The 17,310-nt window shown below is 36.5% G+C and overlaps 1 protein-coding gene across 4 annotated transcripts in view; it reads right to left on the minus strand.

Annotated features, from left to right (window-relative positions):
* grin1a (glutamate receptor, ionotropic, N-methyl D-aspartate 1a) overlaps positions 1-16,797 on the minus strand; it is a 30,142-nt gene extending 13,345 nt beyond the window's left edge. Inside the window, exons 1-10 of one of the 4 annotated variants that reach the window (XM_051092795.1) lie at positions 16,138-16,797; positions 13,314-13,448; positions 10,729-10,905; positions 6,309-6,371; positions 5,461-5,558; positions 3,055-3,176; positions 1,861-2,035; positions 827-971; positions 481-567; positions 250-385 (exon numbers count right to left, since the gene is read on the minus strand). In XM_051092795.1, coding sequence (XP_050948752.1) covers positions 250-385; positions 481-567; positions 827-971; positions 1,861-2,035; positions 3,055-3,176; positions 5,461-5,558; positions 6,309-6,371; positions 10,729-10,905; positions 13,314-13,448; positions 16,138-16,386 — 1,387 coding nt within the window. In that variant the 5' untranslated portion in view covers positions 16,387-16,797. The remainder of the gene's footprint in view (positions 1-249; positions 386-480; positions 568-826; positions 972-1,860; positions 2,036-3,054; positions 3,177-5,460; positions 5,559-6,308; positions 6,372-10,728; positions 10,906-13,313; positions 13,449-16,137) is intronic. The other 3 variants (XM_051092798.1, XM_051092796.1, XM_051092799.1) reach the window with 3 other exon arrangements.
* Between the last annotated feature and the right edge of the window lie 513 nt (positions 16,798-17,310).

Here is a 17,310-nt window from a genome sequence, read left to right on the forward strand (position 1 = left end):
CAAGCAACACACACAAAGTTCACAAACATCCAGCACATGCATACATTTTGAATTAAGCAGAAATCACATACTCACAACATAAAACAAACATACTTTCACACAAACACGCATGCTCACAGCAACAGACATCGCTTGCACACTTGGTACATTCATACATATATAACTACCTGATGCTTATATATGTATGTATGTATCTCCAGACGGCGGATGTAGAAAAGCACAGTGACATAAACGTCCCTGATGTGTTACCTGGGATGGTCTCATTTGGTCCAGTGCAGATCACCTTTTTAATTAAGACTCCATTAGGTGTGTACTCTTCCTTGCAGGTCCCGTCCAGCATAGTTGGCTTCACATACACAAAGGGTTCCTGATGAATGGTCACTATCTGCAATAGATGGATGGTTTTTCGTTCAGCCTTCCTATGAGACATCAACTGCATTCAGGTACTTTCTTGTAATTTTAGATCAGTGAACCTTGTACCTTTAATCGGGTAGACATTTGGAATCCTCTCGGTCTTTCTGTTTCACCTCCAGGCCAAATAATCTTCCTCTGTTTATTCATCACCACCTGATGAAACAGGTAATTATAGCGGATAATTAACAATCTTATAATCATAATCATAATCTTTGTTCAAAATCCTAGCCTAGATTCCAAAAGTGTCATTACAGTTTTGGCTTTGAATACAATTATGGGAATACTAGTGTTGGCTTGAAATGCTGTGTTTTCTGTAAAATTTATTTTTGTATTCCTCACAGGAACTAATGCAAGATTCAGGACCCATGTCATGAAATTATAAATTAAACACTTTGAAAGAAAAGACTAGTACTTGTGTTCCGTTGTAAATGCCGACTTGAATCAGTCTGCTCTTCTGGTAGTTGAGAATGCTGTAATGAGCGTATTTTCTGTCACCATCGTCATTGAACTCAACACGTCCTGTTAGGCCCTCTGGGTACTTGGAAGACATCAATACCCTGCGGAGCACAGCCAGTATTAACCTGTGAGTAACTTTATGTATGTATCCTGTAGATGTGGTGCATGAAAAATATGCATACAGTTGAGGTCAAAAGTTTACATACACCTTGCAGAATCTGCAAAATGTTAATCATTTTACCAAAATAAGAAGAATCATACAAAATGCATGTTATTTTTTTTGTTTAGTACTGATCTGAATAAGATATTTCACATAAATGGTGTCCGCAAGAAAAAAATAATAGTTGAATTTATAAAAATGACCCTGTTCAAAAGTTTACATACACTTGATTCCAAGGAAACACAATGCATTAAGAGCTGGGGGGTGAAAACTTTTGGAATTTGAAGATCAGGGTAAATTTAATTTATTTTGTCTTCTGGGAAACATGTAAGTATCTTCTGTAGCTTCTAAAGGGCAGTACTAAATGCAAAAAATATGATATTTAGTCAAAACAAAAAAAATTTACACATTTTTATTCTGTTCAAAAGTTTACACCCCTGGCTCTTAATGCATCGTTTTTCCACATAAGCTTACTTCTGCATGAAGAAAAAGGTGGATATGAAAACGTCCTTTGTGTGAAATATCTTATTCAGGTCAGTACTAAATAAAAAATAACATGCATTTTGTAAGATCCCTCTTATTTTGGTAAAATAACTAACATTTTGCAGATTCTGCAAGGTGTATGTACATTTTTGACCTCAACTGTAGATGAAATATCATGTGTTATGACAGCGCATTAGATCACAGTGAACATCTGTCTGTGGTTGTCAAAATCCATCAAAGAATGACACGGATGCCCCCTCAAGCACAATGTCATGGAAAATAATAACAAATCACACAAAATCAAATTAAACAGGTCAGCTGCCTGCATGATTTTTAGTAGAACAGACCTTTTAAAGAGTGGCCCGGTCTTCCAGATGTTGGTATTACCCACGCAGCCCCTTGGAGGTTCTGTGATGTTCTCTTTCTCGAAGAGCTCTTGGATGGACTGCGCTACGACAGCAACGGCATCGCTGATGTGCGCCGACTCATTCTTGCCGTTGATGAGCTGGAGGCCAATCAGCCCTATGTGTTGACGTTAAAAATGAAGCAGTGAGCTGTTCACCCTTGACATTTAGGAGCCCTTTCCAACACAAAAAACCCATAGGGTCACCCTTTGAGCCAGCATGGGTAAATGACTCTCAAATCGGATGTCAAGTCATGTTTTGTCATTTTTTTTCCACTGGTGGATTTAGCCAATGTAAAATAAATGGTTTTGTTCTTCACAGACATATTACTTGAGACATTTTGCCCAGAATGCAAGCTTTGACCCTTGAGGTTGGATTTACTGAGCCCACTAGCGCCACCTACGCCCAAACTGTGGTAAGTCTTGTCCAAATGGTGAGACACTAACACACACTAATTGATGAAATATATAATATACTTCATACATAAATCCAACTTCAGCTGAGTTTTTCTTGTTATTGGAGGAGGGTTTGAAAGATCCAGTTCTGTAAGAGATCTCTAAAAGTTTAATTGTGGACAAAGACAAGAAAAACACTGGCAGGGTAAAAGGTGAGCAAGTGTATTGGGAGCGACAACGACAATAGTGTAAACTTTAAAAAAAAAACATGTGACTTGTGAAGTGCCTGGGACATAAAAGGCCATTTATAGCTTACCAATACCAGAAACACGTCAAAGGGAGGGTTGAAAAAACACCCGTTTTAAGTTCACAAAAGCCAGACTATTAACATAATAAACACACTCTGTGAGTTAACACACATTTTAAATAAAATACTACTTAATAATAATTACATTTTTATGGTAACTTGTTAATTAAACCTCAAGAGTTCACTATTGTAATTAATCTCGCCAGTGAATCAGAGAACACAACCGTTATCGTGTAATCTAAGTGACTCGTTTAAAACCTTTAAACACATAAAGTGCTTAAATGTTTAAACGGTTAATTTATACACACGCACACACACATTAACATCTACTTGCTTCATCAATAAAATCTTTCTAGTGTAGTTTAACAGAAAAACTGAGACAAATGGCTTGTTTTCCTCTGCCTGTCTCAGTTGTACTAAGTTGGGTGTACGTACCGTCAGGGGCCTCGCTCAAAGCTTTACCGGACATCTCACGCTCCCCGACCAGCCATACATAGCCTGAGCCTGTCATGTTGAGGAAGCGTGCTGTTTTGTACACGGCGGCTGCATCTTCCTCGCTAAAGGCAGACAGACAGGTTTACAACCGCTGACAGAAATACAAGAAGCTTACTGAAGTATGAAATGGTTTTGTAAACCCATTGTTTTGACTTTTCAGTATTATTTATTTCAAAGGTCTGTCCTGCTGAAAAGACCAACTTGTGGACCAGCATAGCAGGTACTGCAAAGGTTGTGGCTAAGTCTTGGTAGTTAATCTAATTATTTTCCAGGTTCAGTACAAGTTAAGCTCACTCAAAAGCACTTCAGTCATGACAACTCTTGGAAAGGATTGTAAAATCTTTATTAATGTAACTAGAATGTGCATAGGTTTGGTCTTGGCAGGCTAGATCTGCTACGCTACTGCAGAGCAAGTAGACTTGCTACTGCTAAATCCTTAGATCATAAAATTAAAAGAAAACATGTAGGCAGGTGGTGCTAGGGAGGTGGTGGGCTAATATGAGGATGCGCTTAACATGGTATTCACTAAACACGTCCTGGTTATACAGGTAAACGGTAATGAGTATGTGAATCTGGTTGGCTGGGAACATTGCATTGAATGAACCAATTAGAGTGCAAGTAGAGTTTCATGGCTAAATTATTAATTTGTGACATGTTGATTACCACAAAAAACCCTAACCTTATTGTTAGAATGGCCAAGGATCAGCAATTTCCACATAAAACTGATCGTGTAGACCAAACCATAAGTTGTAGAGACCTGAAACTTGGAGAGATGGTAGTACTCACACTGCCGACAACGTCACCGAGGCTCGCCCCAATCGGCCTGACAGGGGTGCTACAGCGATCAAAAGTACGAAATTGCTCATAGCTCCTAAATCGTCAGTCACAGGCTCAAGTGTCTTATGTTGTTGGAATCCTTGGCTCATGCTGGACAAAACACATCAGAATCGATCGTGAGGTGAAATTTTCGGGTATTTTGGATTTTTGAAAAACTTACTTTTGCGAACTACTCATAGGTTTTTATCCTGATCAGAACCAAACCAGTGCAGAAAGATTCTCTGGAGAGTCAATATCAAAAATTATCAACAGAAAGTTCAACATTCGACTCACTGTCACAAAGGGACGCCAAAACGTTTGAATGGGGCAGGGCCACTTTTAGTAAAATGCCTATAACTCCTAAACAGAATGAGATATCTTCGCCAAACTCAGAACGCTTATGTAAGAGCTCAATCTGAGGTCACAGGAAAAAAATCGTGGAGCTTGGCCACTTGGTGGTGAAATAAGAGGGAAAAAAAACATAAAAATGGGTATACCTATGCAACTGTTTGTCCTATGTACAATTTGTCTTGGTCCAAAGTGCCTCAAGTGTCTATAAAGACATTTGCGTATTTCAAATAAAAAAAAAACATCCGCCACTCGCCGATGATGTTTGAACACCTATTAGACAAGGTTAATAGAGATCGGAATAAAACTTGGTAGGCCTGTTTGACTCACGGCTTCAAAGGTCTGTGAGAAATTTGAAAGAAATCGTCCACTGGAGGGAGGGCGATGTCGCCTTTTCTCAAGGGTGTAAACGATTGTCTAATGCACTTTTTTTCGCACATACACACAATATTTGTATAATATGATAGAACTCCTCATTCCGGACAATTTTGCTTCTAAATTCTCTGTTGTTATTCAGGTCATTTGTTAAATGATTGAGAAGATGTAAAAAGCCTGCTTTTGCGAACTAGTCCTAGGTTTTTAGCTCAATCTGAAAAAATGCCACTGCAGTACAATTCTCTGGACTCTCTAGGTCAATAATTATACAAAAAAAAAAAAATGAAATTTACCCTTTGGGAAGCTATAACGGAGTCGTTTAGAAAAGGGGCCTGTCCAAATTTACCCAAAATCCTACAAAGCCTTAAAGAAAACTCAAAACTTCACAAAACCTGGTGAGCACATGCTCATGCATAATCATTAATTTCGCTGCTTGCAGCCATATTTATATTTTATGTCAGATTTTTTTTTCAATCAACAAATTGTTTTGAAGAATTTTAAGTTAATTAAAATACGCCTGCAATGTGTTTCATTTATTTTAAGAAAAGGACAAACAAGCGTAACCTATTTTTGTGGTAATCAACATTAAGCCACAAGTGCTGTTGATTTAACTTATCTTGAACCTGGAATATTCCTTTAAGACACACAAGCATCTATGGTGGTCTGTTCAGCAGGGTGGAAAGAATAATAAATATGTGGATGACTCATTCTGATTCATTTCCTTTTTGCAGGTAATTATTCAGTGAAGAGTGAAGTGCAGTGATTTTGATGCACTGCAGGGATGTCATCATGCATTAAACCTCTTACCTGGCAGAGAGAATGATCACTCGGGCCTCCAGCTCTTTGGCCTCCAGGAGCAGGGCAGTTAAGTTAGTCTCTTGGTTGAATTGAAGCACTTTCTCGGCCTGAGATTGGGGTACACAATCAGTCAAAGAGGCTATTTACTTCCATAACTGAACCATGCTGCCTCATCTAGCACTTTTGGTTGGTTTGGTTGTTTCTGATTTTTTTTCTTTTCTAGGACTGAAAAGGGGGAAAATTATAGAGTTCCAGGGAAACTGCTTCAAAATGAAAAATAATAGAATAAAAAAGCTTGAAAAACAAAAAAACTTCTGCATTTTCGCATGCAAAACTGAGGGTTATCAAGGCTTCAGAGAAGGACGTGCATGTTAGAGGTTTCGGGGAGTGAGACCGATGCAACCGGAAACTAAAACCAGGTGGAAAGGGGAGTGACAGGTGAGAGGAAGTCATTTCCCCAAAGAAAAAGAGTCGAGAAAAAAAGAGCAACGAGGGGATGCTGCGATAGGAAGTAGAATTTAAGTGTTGTGTCCCAAACTGTCGGATCTCCACAAAGGAATGGGCTTGCTTTTTTGAAAATTCTGAATCATGCATCATCCTTTATTAAAAAGGAAAAAATGGGAATGAAAGAAGCGGAGCGTTTTAAGTTGTTCTGAAACGGAAATAATAATCGTTCAAAAGAAATCCATTCTTCATTTAAATCATAAAAAAAGGGAAAAGTAACGTCTCAACGTAACAAGAAACACGTGCTACCAAGAGAAGGGCATTTCTGGGTTGGCCGGTGATTGGTTGGGCTGGTTCTAGTAGCTACGTTTAGAGATTTTGGAGGGCGGCGTGCACTGACCATGCAAATATACCTTAGGTCCTCTCTTGTTGTCATAGGACAGTTGGTCTTGGTTTTCATAGTTCCTTTTTTTATTCTGATGAATAATGTGCACAGAGAAAATATGCAGACACAGAAGAATATTATAAACAGTTGAAAATGGTGGGCAGTAAAGCAACCAACAAAATTTCACTTTTCTGCTCCAAATCTGAATCCCTAACACTGGGACTTGCAAAAAACATCATAGACCGTCATTAAATCGCACACCTAAACAAAGCTAGAGCGCAACAATATTACAAACTTCAGGAACCAAGTGGTGCTTTTCCATCAATCCAGATCTGCCACCTGCAGCAGCGCATGAACGCTTTCTGAATTATTAATGCAACATTACTTCGAATTCAATAAAAATGACAGACTACTGTGATGGGCTGCCAAGTTAATAAATCGTTCGATAATAATGCAGATATTGCTGAGTGCTGTACGATTGCAGAAAACCTTTTCTACTGCAGCATCTTGAGTTCTGCTGTATTTTTGAGGGCAGTGGCCTCGAGGGGAAACCCCGGCTCAAACGGTGCCATTTTGCAATGATATAAATAAACCTCCCCTGCATAGACACACAACACCGCCCTAATACTGCGAAAGGCTAGACACGCTCTCATACGAAACTCGCTTTGAGCTTCTGAAATTATGCGTGACCTATATGCGTGTCGTGGCATTTGCTCATTACGGCACCTCAAAGGAAATTAAAAAGGTGAATACACACTGGCCTTTCCTGAGCACCTCTTAAACCGAACTCATGCTGCCGTCATGAACCCCCGCTGTGCGTTCGCTGGAAATAGCTCATTATATCTGACACTCTTGTAAACTGATAGCAGAAGGAATATGAAAATGATCCTTGGCGCATAGCGCATAAAGATAGACTCTGCGTCCATTAGGATATAAAATAATGTGAGATTTCTGCAGTCTTGTACACATGCAGCAATCGCTGATCTTTACTGTTTTAGTTATATGCGTTTATGAATATGCATTATTTATAGATACGTTGGTTGGTTTTCATTTCTCTATAACTGTTAAATATGAATATTTATTTTCTCAGTCGCTGTGAATTGGTGTTGCTAAAACTATTTGGTTATCGCATAACATTATCCAGCAACTCATGCTGTGTAAGTGACAAAAGCATAACAGCAGTTATTTCAGAACAAGTTATTACATTTTCAATAAAGATTACATGAACAAATGGGAACAAAACTGGCAAAAATACCCTGAAAGCAAGAGCTACAATTTTCAAACAAATTATAAATGGTCAGACATAAGATAAAAGTACACTATAAGAAAAAAAATACTTTTAGCCTGTCTCTAGGATCAAAGATGCTCCTTTATGCCTTTTACCCTTAAAAGGTATCTGGCGTAAAGATGTTTCTATTAGGGTACAGTCCCAGTGGCAAAGTGCTGCACCACAATTTTTGGTCATTTTTTTTCTGAAAGTGTACAGAGCCTGATGTTCTGATTCTAAATTATAGCTGCACATCAAATAGCAAAATAGAGAACGTGATGGAAATGCATATTACACACGCACCACAAAATGGCTGCCTGGTCTATTGATTCAGGAGGCAATTTATAACTTTAATAGTGGTGTATAAAAGGTGCAACCATATGCATTGTTTAAAAAATCTGGAGTAATGTTTTCCTGGAAACACTGGGTGGGCTTTTAAGAGTCGTATAAAAATTTAAATTCACTCCAGTGTGTACGGCCACTCTTGTGGCCACTAACTAAAGCTTGTCAGTATGACAGATATGTACAAAACATGAATGTGATGTGAATTTACAGAGATTTTAATTTCACAAAACCTCAAAATTTCACATCAGTAAATCAGAAAGCAGAAATGTTTTATGCATAATAAATTGCAATGACTCATTCATACTAATGACTCAACTACAAAATGTGACAAAACCCTAGACCAGGCAAATTTATTTATTTAGCACATCTGTGCTTTACATAAGCATAATTAAGTCATTTAAAGGGATAGTTTACCCAAAAATGACAATTCTGTAATTAATTACTCACCATCATGTCGTTCCAAACCCGTAAGACCTTCGCTCATCTTCTGAACACAAATTAAGATATTTTTGATGAAATCTGAGTGCTTTCTGACCCTGCATAGACAGCAATGCAACCGTTCAAGGCCCAGAAAGGTAGTAAGGACATCGTTAAAATAGTCCATGTGACATCAGTGGTTGAACCGTAATGTTATGAAGCTAGAATACTTTTTGTACGCAAAGAAAACAAAAATAACTTTAATAATACTTATTCAACCATTTCTTCTCCATGTCTGTCAGAAAGCTCTCAGATTTCATCAAAAATATCTTAATTTATGTTCTGAACCTGAACAAAGGTCTTACAAGTTTAAAACATCATGACGGTGAGTAATTAATAACAGAATTTTCATTTTTGGGTGAACTATCCCTTTAAGAACAATAACGTGAATAATGCAAGAGATACATTTAAAAAGAATAAGTTCCCATTCAAACTAGTTTAAAATGTATATTTTAAATACATCTACCAAAAAATATATGGGTCATTGACGTATAAGGATTTTCGACAGGCCAATTTTAAAATACAAAACATAATAATATCTGTTATAATTTTTCAAACATTAAGAATGTTGTGTACACATAAATTCATATTAAAATTTAAAATTAAGTGATTTTAGTGTTTTTTTTTTATCTTGATGAATTGGCCATAGCCTTAAAAAAAATGTCATGTGGTGCGACCATGATTTATATTAAAATTAATTAATTTTCTTAAAATGCTTAACATTTTTTTAGATGTTCTCAGTATTTACAGTATTTAGAAACAAAGTATTTGCATTTATTTTGAGTTTTTTTAAATAGTGATCTCATATTTTTGTTTTAGAATTTCAGAGTAGCCTTCTTAAATGTAGTTAGCAGACGTATTTTCCTGTAAACTGCATAAAACTGATCAAAATGTTTTAAAAATACCATTCACTTAAGCATTCCACCACAGAAATTAGATATTTTATTTTTTATTTTAATACAGTTATTCCTATTATCGGTCGCACCACATGATGAGTAGTCGCTCCAATTGATGCAAAGGCCTTATAGCATGATATTTCATAAAATGGAAATCATCAAATAACGTTTGTTTGTATATTATAAATATAAATATAAATATAAATACAAATGCTTTGCAATTTTATGCAGGATTAGAAAACACTTTGGAAATCATGCAAAATAATGCAGAAAATTAATCAGAATAAATTAAGGGTAATTTAAATAACAGTTCTAAAGCAACGTGTGTCCGGACGGTCGCACCACATGATATTTTGACTTTGAATAACAGAAAAATTACAAATAACTAATCTTTTTTAAAAAGTGGGTACATATACAGGACTATATATATATATATATATATATATATATATATATACTTATTTAAATAAGCAGCACAAAGGCATTTAAAAAACATTCTGTGGCAGAAATCCCCTATTTACATGATCACATGGATCACACATTTTGTGGGTAATTTTTTATACATATATATATATATATATATATATATATACATACTCATAAATGTGATTTTGTTTCCAGATAAATAGGTAAATTATGCATAAATTTTTGTTTTAAGTGTATTTTTTTTTCTTTGATCGTGTCTTATCTCCTACAGGACACAGAGAAAGCTAGGATTGGTGACCTCTCCAAAAATAAGAGTGAGAAGGAAATGAAAAATGAAAATAAAGCATCTATTTGGAATATCAACAGTCTTCCAGCACCAGAAACGTCTCTGTGGGTATGTAGCTCAATTCGCACCATACCTAAATAGTTTCACTGTTAATAATCTCTCGCAGCAACGAGGGCAACAATAATTACCTCAGCGCTGAGCAGGGGGGATGTGGGCTGGTGATTTAGCTTTCATCCCCAAGGAAACTGAGCAGAACCTCTGCAAGAGCAAAATTCCCACAATGCACCACTGTATTTATGAAGCAATCACAGCTCTAAAGCACCTCATGAGACACTGACGATAGACTTGCCAATTGCAAGATTCATATCTGTGTCTCAAAGCTACAAAAATACCAACTTACATAGTGTATAAACAGCATAAATATGCGTTCAAAAAGTCAGTGATGCTTTGCAACGCCCCAGGTTAAGGTTTTCATTTTGCTCCTGTTGTGGATAGACACAGGAGTTTTTGACTGTGGTAGAAAGCAACATGGAATGAGCAAATAACGCACGTTAAGTCAAATCAGACCACATTAGACATGGCTGACGCCTTTGGTTTTAGAATGTTAGCCAACATTTACAACATGGCATGAGAGATGTGATCACATGACAAAAAAGTAAAACAGTTACGTACATACAAGACTTTTGCGACTGATACACACACGCTTGCATACAAGCACGCGCTGGGAATCCTGGAACTGGGAATAGCTTACCTTGGTCTCTCTCTCCTCCAGAAGAGTTTCGAGTCTTTTCTGTGCCGCTCTGCCTTCGTGGTCGTCACTGACGATTAGAATGATGTGATTCCAGCGGAACTCCCGCATCATGTCAAACCACACATGTGCCTGGTGGGAATAGGGTGGCACTGTGCGGAGGAATGAGAGATGGATGCTCTGGAAAAAAGGTAGAAGGCCATTTAAAATGACATTCTTTTTTATTTCTTTAGTAAAATAATAAAGGGGTCAATCACAGGTGTTATTTGTTTTTTTAAATTGTTGTTTTGGCTACTGCTAGAAGGTGAAAAGAAAAGAAGAAAGGTGGGATACAACATTTAAAAATGAGTTTTTTTTTATTTTTTTATTTAAGTGAAATAATAAAAAGGTATTTCATATTGAAGCCTATTTGCACCAAGGAATAAAAAACGTAAAAAAAAAAAATGGGTAATTGCATCACTTTATCTCATAATTTAGACTTTTTTGTCACAAAAGAAAAAAAAAAAAATCAGAATTGCAAGATAGAAACTTGTAACTCACCCCCCATAACTCACAACTGCAAATTAAGATCTTGCAATTTATTTTTAATTTTATTTTTTCTTGCTATTCTGAAAAAGAAAAACAAGTCCGAACTGTGAGATAAAAAGATGCAATTTTTTTTTAATTCTGTGGCGGAGATCATTTTCCATAGTTTCAGGATTTTTTTTTATTATTATTTATTTAAAAAAAAATTGTTCAGTTCTATTTTATAGATTTGATTGTTTTACATTTATAAAATTAAACCATAAAAATATTCAATTTTAAAAACTAAGATTATCTATTCCACTAATTATTGTATGAAAATGAACTAAAAATAAAATATATGTTTTTGACAAACAAGTCAATTGTTTCATTACTAAATTAATTAACATTTCTGAACAAATTGCTTGCATAAAGATGGTCACTTATTTTGTTCCTTAATGAATCAAAGATGTGAATGAATCATTTGAATGAATGATTCAACGACTCACTCATAAAGACAGCCCTAATTTAATTCCTGAATTAATCAACGTTTTAAACAAATTAGTTGAATTAATGATTCACTGAATCAGTTATAAAAAGAGTCACTTGTTGCCACCCACTGGCATAACATCTAAACCTGCAGATAAAGTAACTAAAAATCCCAACAATTAATGAGAATATTACTTATGAACGGAATATTTTTTTAATTTGGGTCTTTTCCATCCAAGCTGCACTTTTGTAATTTTCATGTTAACAGGCAAATTAAACTAGTCATAGCCTTTTTTTAATTTTTATTCCTGTGGCAGAAATAATTTTCCATAGTTTCAGTTTTTATTATTATTTTTTATTAAAAAAGATTTTTCATTTCTGTTTTGTAGATTTTACTTTTTTGCATTTATAAAATTACACCATATTAACACCATAAAAAATAAATTTTAAAAACTAAGATTATCTATTTCAGTAATTATTGTGTGAAAATTAAATATAAAATATAGGTATTTGAATGAATGATTCAACGACTCACTCATAAAGACAGTCATTTATTTAGTTCCTGAATGAACTAAAGATCTGAATGAATCATTTGAATGAATGATTCAATGACTCACTCATAAAGACAGTCACGTATTTATTTCCTGAATTAATCAAAAATGTAAATGAATCATTTGAATGAATGATTCAACGACTCACTCATAAAGACAGCAACTAATTTTGTTCCTGAATTAATCAACATTTTAAACACATCAGCTGAATTAATGATTCACTGAACCAGTCATAAAAAGCTTCACTTGTTGCCACACACTGGCATAACAATTGAACCTCCAGATAAAGTAACTAACAGTTCAAACAATTAATGAGAATATCACTTATGAACAGATTTTTTTTTATTTATTTGGGTTATTTCCAGTCAAGCTACACTTGACTGTTAACAGACAAATTAAACTAGTCATAGCATGGAAATTTATTTTCTAAAAGCCTATAGGGACCAAAAGTCCCCATAGCTAAAAAATCACCCATTAATACCCAAAATGAATTATACTGAAACTGAGTAATTAAAGGGATAGTTTACCCAAAAATAAAAATTCTGTCATTAATTACTCACCCTCATGTTGTTCCAAAACCTGTAAGACCTTCATTCATCTTCAGAACACAAATTAAGATTTGTGTTAACTGACATGTTCAAGACCCTGAAAGTTAGTAATGACATAGTTAAAATAGCCCATGTGACATTAGTAGTTCAACCGAGATGTTATGAAGATACGAGAATACGAGAATAAGAGGAGAAATTGTTTAATGAAATTCATTATTTCTGTTTTCTTTGTGCACGAAAGTATTCTCATAGCTTTATAAAACTAAGGTTGTCGCATGGACTATTTTAACAATGTCCTTACTATCTTTCTGGGTCTTGAACGTGTCAGTGGCGTTGCTGTCTATGCTTGGTCAGAAGGCTCTTGGATTTCATCAAAAATATCTTAATTTGTGTTCCAAGGATGAACGAAGGTCTTACGGGTTCAGGGTGAGTAAATAATGACAGAATTTTAATTTTTGGGTGAACTATCCCTTTAAATTTCTCTCTCAACACAGCCCACCTTGTCTGAGTAAATGGACATCCTGGTGGTGAGCCCTACTACAGGTATGCGGTAGAACCCTGCAGTGTAGGAGACCGGAGTAGGCGTCAGATGGTCGTTGGACTGTGGTGGATGGCTCACCAGGATGGCGTACACCTGTGAATAAAATGACAGAACTGGTTTGAATACAAACTAGCGGTCAAGACTGGATCACAGCAGAGTGATTGCTGTGACTCATGGATGTGGCCTCATTCTGTGACTAAATCTATAAATCACTTCCCAGTGAGACAGATTGACAGTTTGATTGACTGATGATGAAGGATGTTTGGTTGGTCTCAAGGGAGCAAGAGACAAAGAGGAATCTGTCCGTCATATATAAACATGTTTTCGTTTTTCGAAAAATATGCTGTATTGAGAAGGAAAAATAACAATGGAAAAAAACATTATGTGTTTCCAGAGAGACCCTCTGGCATTGGCTCCATCTGTCACAGAGCGTCTTCAGAGTGGGCAGAGACATCACTGAGCCAAAGGCGCTAAAGCTGAGCGATACAGCAGTTTCGCATGAAAGAATCTCACATAACCAAGGAATTAATTCAGCAATTATCCTGACATCCTGCTAACTAGCTACACAACCGTACGGCCCAAATTTGTTGAAGGTATGTACATGATTAAGCACTAGAAACCCATTGGAGGTTGATAGGGGAGGTTGGTGTGAATATTAGTGAGAGAATGAACAAAGCAGCGCCGTGAACAGGACAGGAGGGAGATTCATGTTCAGCCCAGTTTTAGTTCAGTGCAGTATCCAGGCCTTAGACAGACTCCTACCTCAGCACTTTTGTAATGACATCACCAGCCCAGAGAACACTTAAAGCAGAACCGCTTAATGTGATTTTGCGTGTGCGGGCTTTTAATGAAACGGCGCATCAGGCAAAATTACTCCCACGAGTATGACAGTAGTGAAAATGTCTCTCATTTACACTTCATGCAGGGAATTGCTACTGCAGATTTATATCTATCTATCTATCTGTCTAAAGAAAATGAAATGCAAATGTTTATAGAAAATGAAAATGTGGTTGTGCATTGCAACATATATGCTGTATGTTTCAAGCATTTTTGATTTGCAGTAGCCTCCTCTCCCAAAGACATTTTGCATTTTTTTAGATACTGATGCTATGCTGACCTCTCCACCCCCATCTTTATTTTTATCAAGCACAGTAATACTCTGTGAAAGTAGAAACTGCTTGCATTGAAAACCATTGATTTTTCATGCGTCACCTAGTTTATTTTGCAGCTGCTGCCCTCGGCCAGCATCGTCATCTCCCTCATTCCTGCCATCAAAGCTCTGTGGGGTCAGCCACAGTACGTTAACCTTCCCTCCCACCGTGAGTCCATCGACCTGCTTGGATCATCAACTGACAGGCTGTCCTGTTTAGACATCTAAACAAATTATGCAGCTTCAGTCTACTACCACAATCTAATCCAAGTTCAGCTGTCCAAGCAAGTCTCCACAGGTCAGTGACTACACTGTAAAACCTAAAAAGTGTGTTTCATGTGGAAGACTATGAATAACAGGTTTTATTCAAGTCAGAAATATTATTAAATATGAGTGAATCAACAGTGCCACATTAGGTTACATTTTATGGTTGGAATATGTTGAAATTATATGTGACCCTGGACCATTAAACCAGTCTTAAGTAACATGGGTATATTTGTAGCAATTGCCAAAAATACATTGTATGGGTCAAAATGGTCACTCTTTCTTTTATGCCGAAAATCATTAGGATGTTAAGTAAAGATCATGTTCCATGAAGATATTTTGTAAATTTCCTACTGCAAATGTATCAAAATGTAAGTTTTGATTAGTAATACGTATTGCTAAAAACTTTAAAAGACGATTTTCACAGTATTTTGATTTTTTTGCACCCTCAGATTCCAGATTTTCAAATAGTTGTATCTCGGTTAAATATTATCATATCCCAACAAACCATAAATCAATGGAAAGCTTATTCATTGAGCTTTCACATGACATATAAATGACTAGTTTTGTGGTCCAGGGTCACATATGGGTACTTTTATTTTCAGCATTTTTTAAAAAACATATACCCTCACTATCTATTCATATAGTATTTATATTAATTTATGTGACCCTGGACCACAAAACCAGTCTTAGGTAGCATGGGTATATTTGTAGCAATAGCCAACAATATATTGTATGGGTCAAAATTACAGATTTTTCTTTTATGCCAAAATCTTTAGGATATTTGGTAAAGATAATGTTCCATGAAGATATTTTGTAAATTTCCTACTGTAAATATATGAAAACTTAATTTTTAATTAGTAATATGCATTGCTAATAACTTCATTTGGACAACTTTAAAGGTGATTTTCTCAGTATTTTGATTTTTTTGCACCCTCAGTTTATCTAAAATATTTTACAAATTATCTAACCTAATATGCATTTCAATAATTGTACTCAAGTCAAAAATATCATTTAATATGACTCAATCAACTAAATAGTATGCAAACAAAAGTCATTTTTAAGGGATTGATATAGGGTATTGTTGCAGTTTCACAGTGCAGTTTATGTTTAGAAATTATTAGGTGGCATCACTATATTTGTAGTTCTTTCTAATGAATATATTTGCATATTTAATGCCACACTTTTAGTGGTACTTGTAATGGATATCATGCATTTTAAAACGCTGTCTTACCAAAGCTAAAAAAATTAATTCAGTCTGAATGGTGCATATTGCACGGACATGTTTACCCCTCGGGCAACTTTTAACCCATGTTATTTAATACCGGATTTTGACACATGGCACAAAGCTGATACTAAAAATCCCACCTGACTGGAAATGAGATCCTCACACACAGACAGCGCCATCTGAATCGCGTTGGCTTTGTGAGTGACAGAGATGGCGGTCAACTTGAATTTATCCCGTCCGTACACCTGGTTCGCCTGAGTGACTGCATCCTTGAACACCTGCTCGTATCTTTTTTGGCTCAGCACGGCCCCGATGTTCACAATCTTGGGCTCACAGCCGCCTCGCACGCAGGAGCAGGAGAACAACGCGGCCAGCAGAAGCAGACGCATCGTGTGGAGGGCCAGTAGAGCGCACGGAGAGCCCCAATGTCCTCCCTTCTTATTGCTGCAGGAGGCTCGTGTTTGAGCTATTCGCTTGTGAAGAATAAGAGCAATGTCCAGTGTGGCAGTTTTAGAGTTTAAAAAAAATCCCAGGTGCGAAATTCACACACACTGCGGCGATCTGTTCATGGTGCCCGGTTCATTCAAACGATGGCATCTGAGAGAACCGGCATTCACTGCAGCCTTTCTCCTAATTCCCCCTGTTAAGTCAGGCTGCAGACAGACAGAGCGAGAAAGTCGCATACTACATAAAGCCTGGCAGCAGAAATCAGTGATGCGTCTCGTATCGTCCGCCTCTCTGCGCGTCGGCTGTTGTTCTGCGGCTGAGCGCTGTCCTTGGTGCTGACAGCTGTGCGCGCTCTTTTACGCGCGCCCCCGCACCTCCTCCAGTTTTTCGCGTTGGCGTTCCGCTAGAATTAAAACGCTCCGATGTCACAAACAATCCAAGCGTGAAATTAAAAAAGAGATAGAATTGTTTTTCCATTTGGAGCGAACTGCTTTTTTTTTTATAAAATCATAAACGGGTAGACAAAATCATATGCTTCTGACAGTCAAGTGTCGATGATTTATCGACACAATCCAGTGTTTCTAACGCATTTAATCCCACGCATAGAATTTTGATCAGTTCTTTTGGTCTTATAAGAGCTAATGTACAGATAGTTCTTAACTGTAAGTTAAACATTTTACATGAACAGAGTTGTTTTACCCTGCTAAAAGATAAAGTGAAGGTGAAATATGCCATAATACAGATACAGCTATTATATTTGGTCACATTTAAAGGGTCTATTATCAATGTAATAAAATTAGTAAAACTGATCCCTGAGCTAAGCACGCCATTAATCAAATTTGTGAAAGGCCCATTTTGAATAAGTG

Source organism: Labeo rohita, chromosome 21 (genome assembly GCF_022985175.1).
Source record: "Labeo rohita strain BAU-BD-2019 chromosome 21, IGBB_LRoh.1.0, whole genome shotgun sequence".
Taxonomy (NCBI): domain Eukaryota; kingdom Metazoa; phylum Chordata; class Actinopteri; order Cypriniformes; family Cyprinidae; genus Labeo; species Labeo rohita.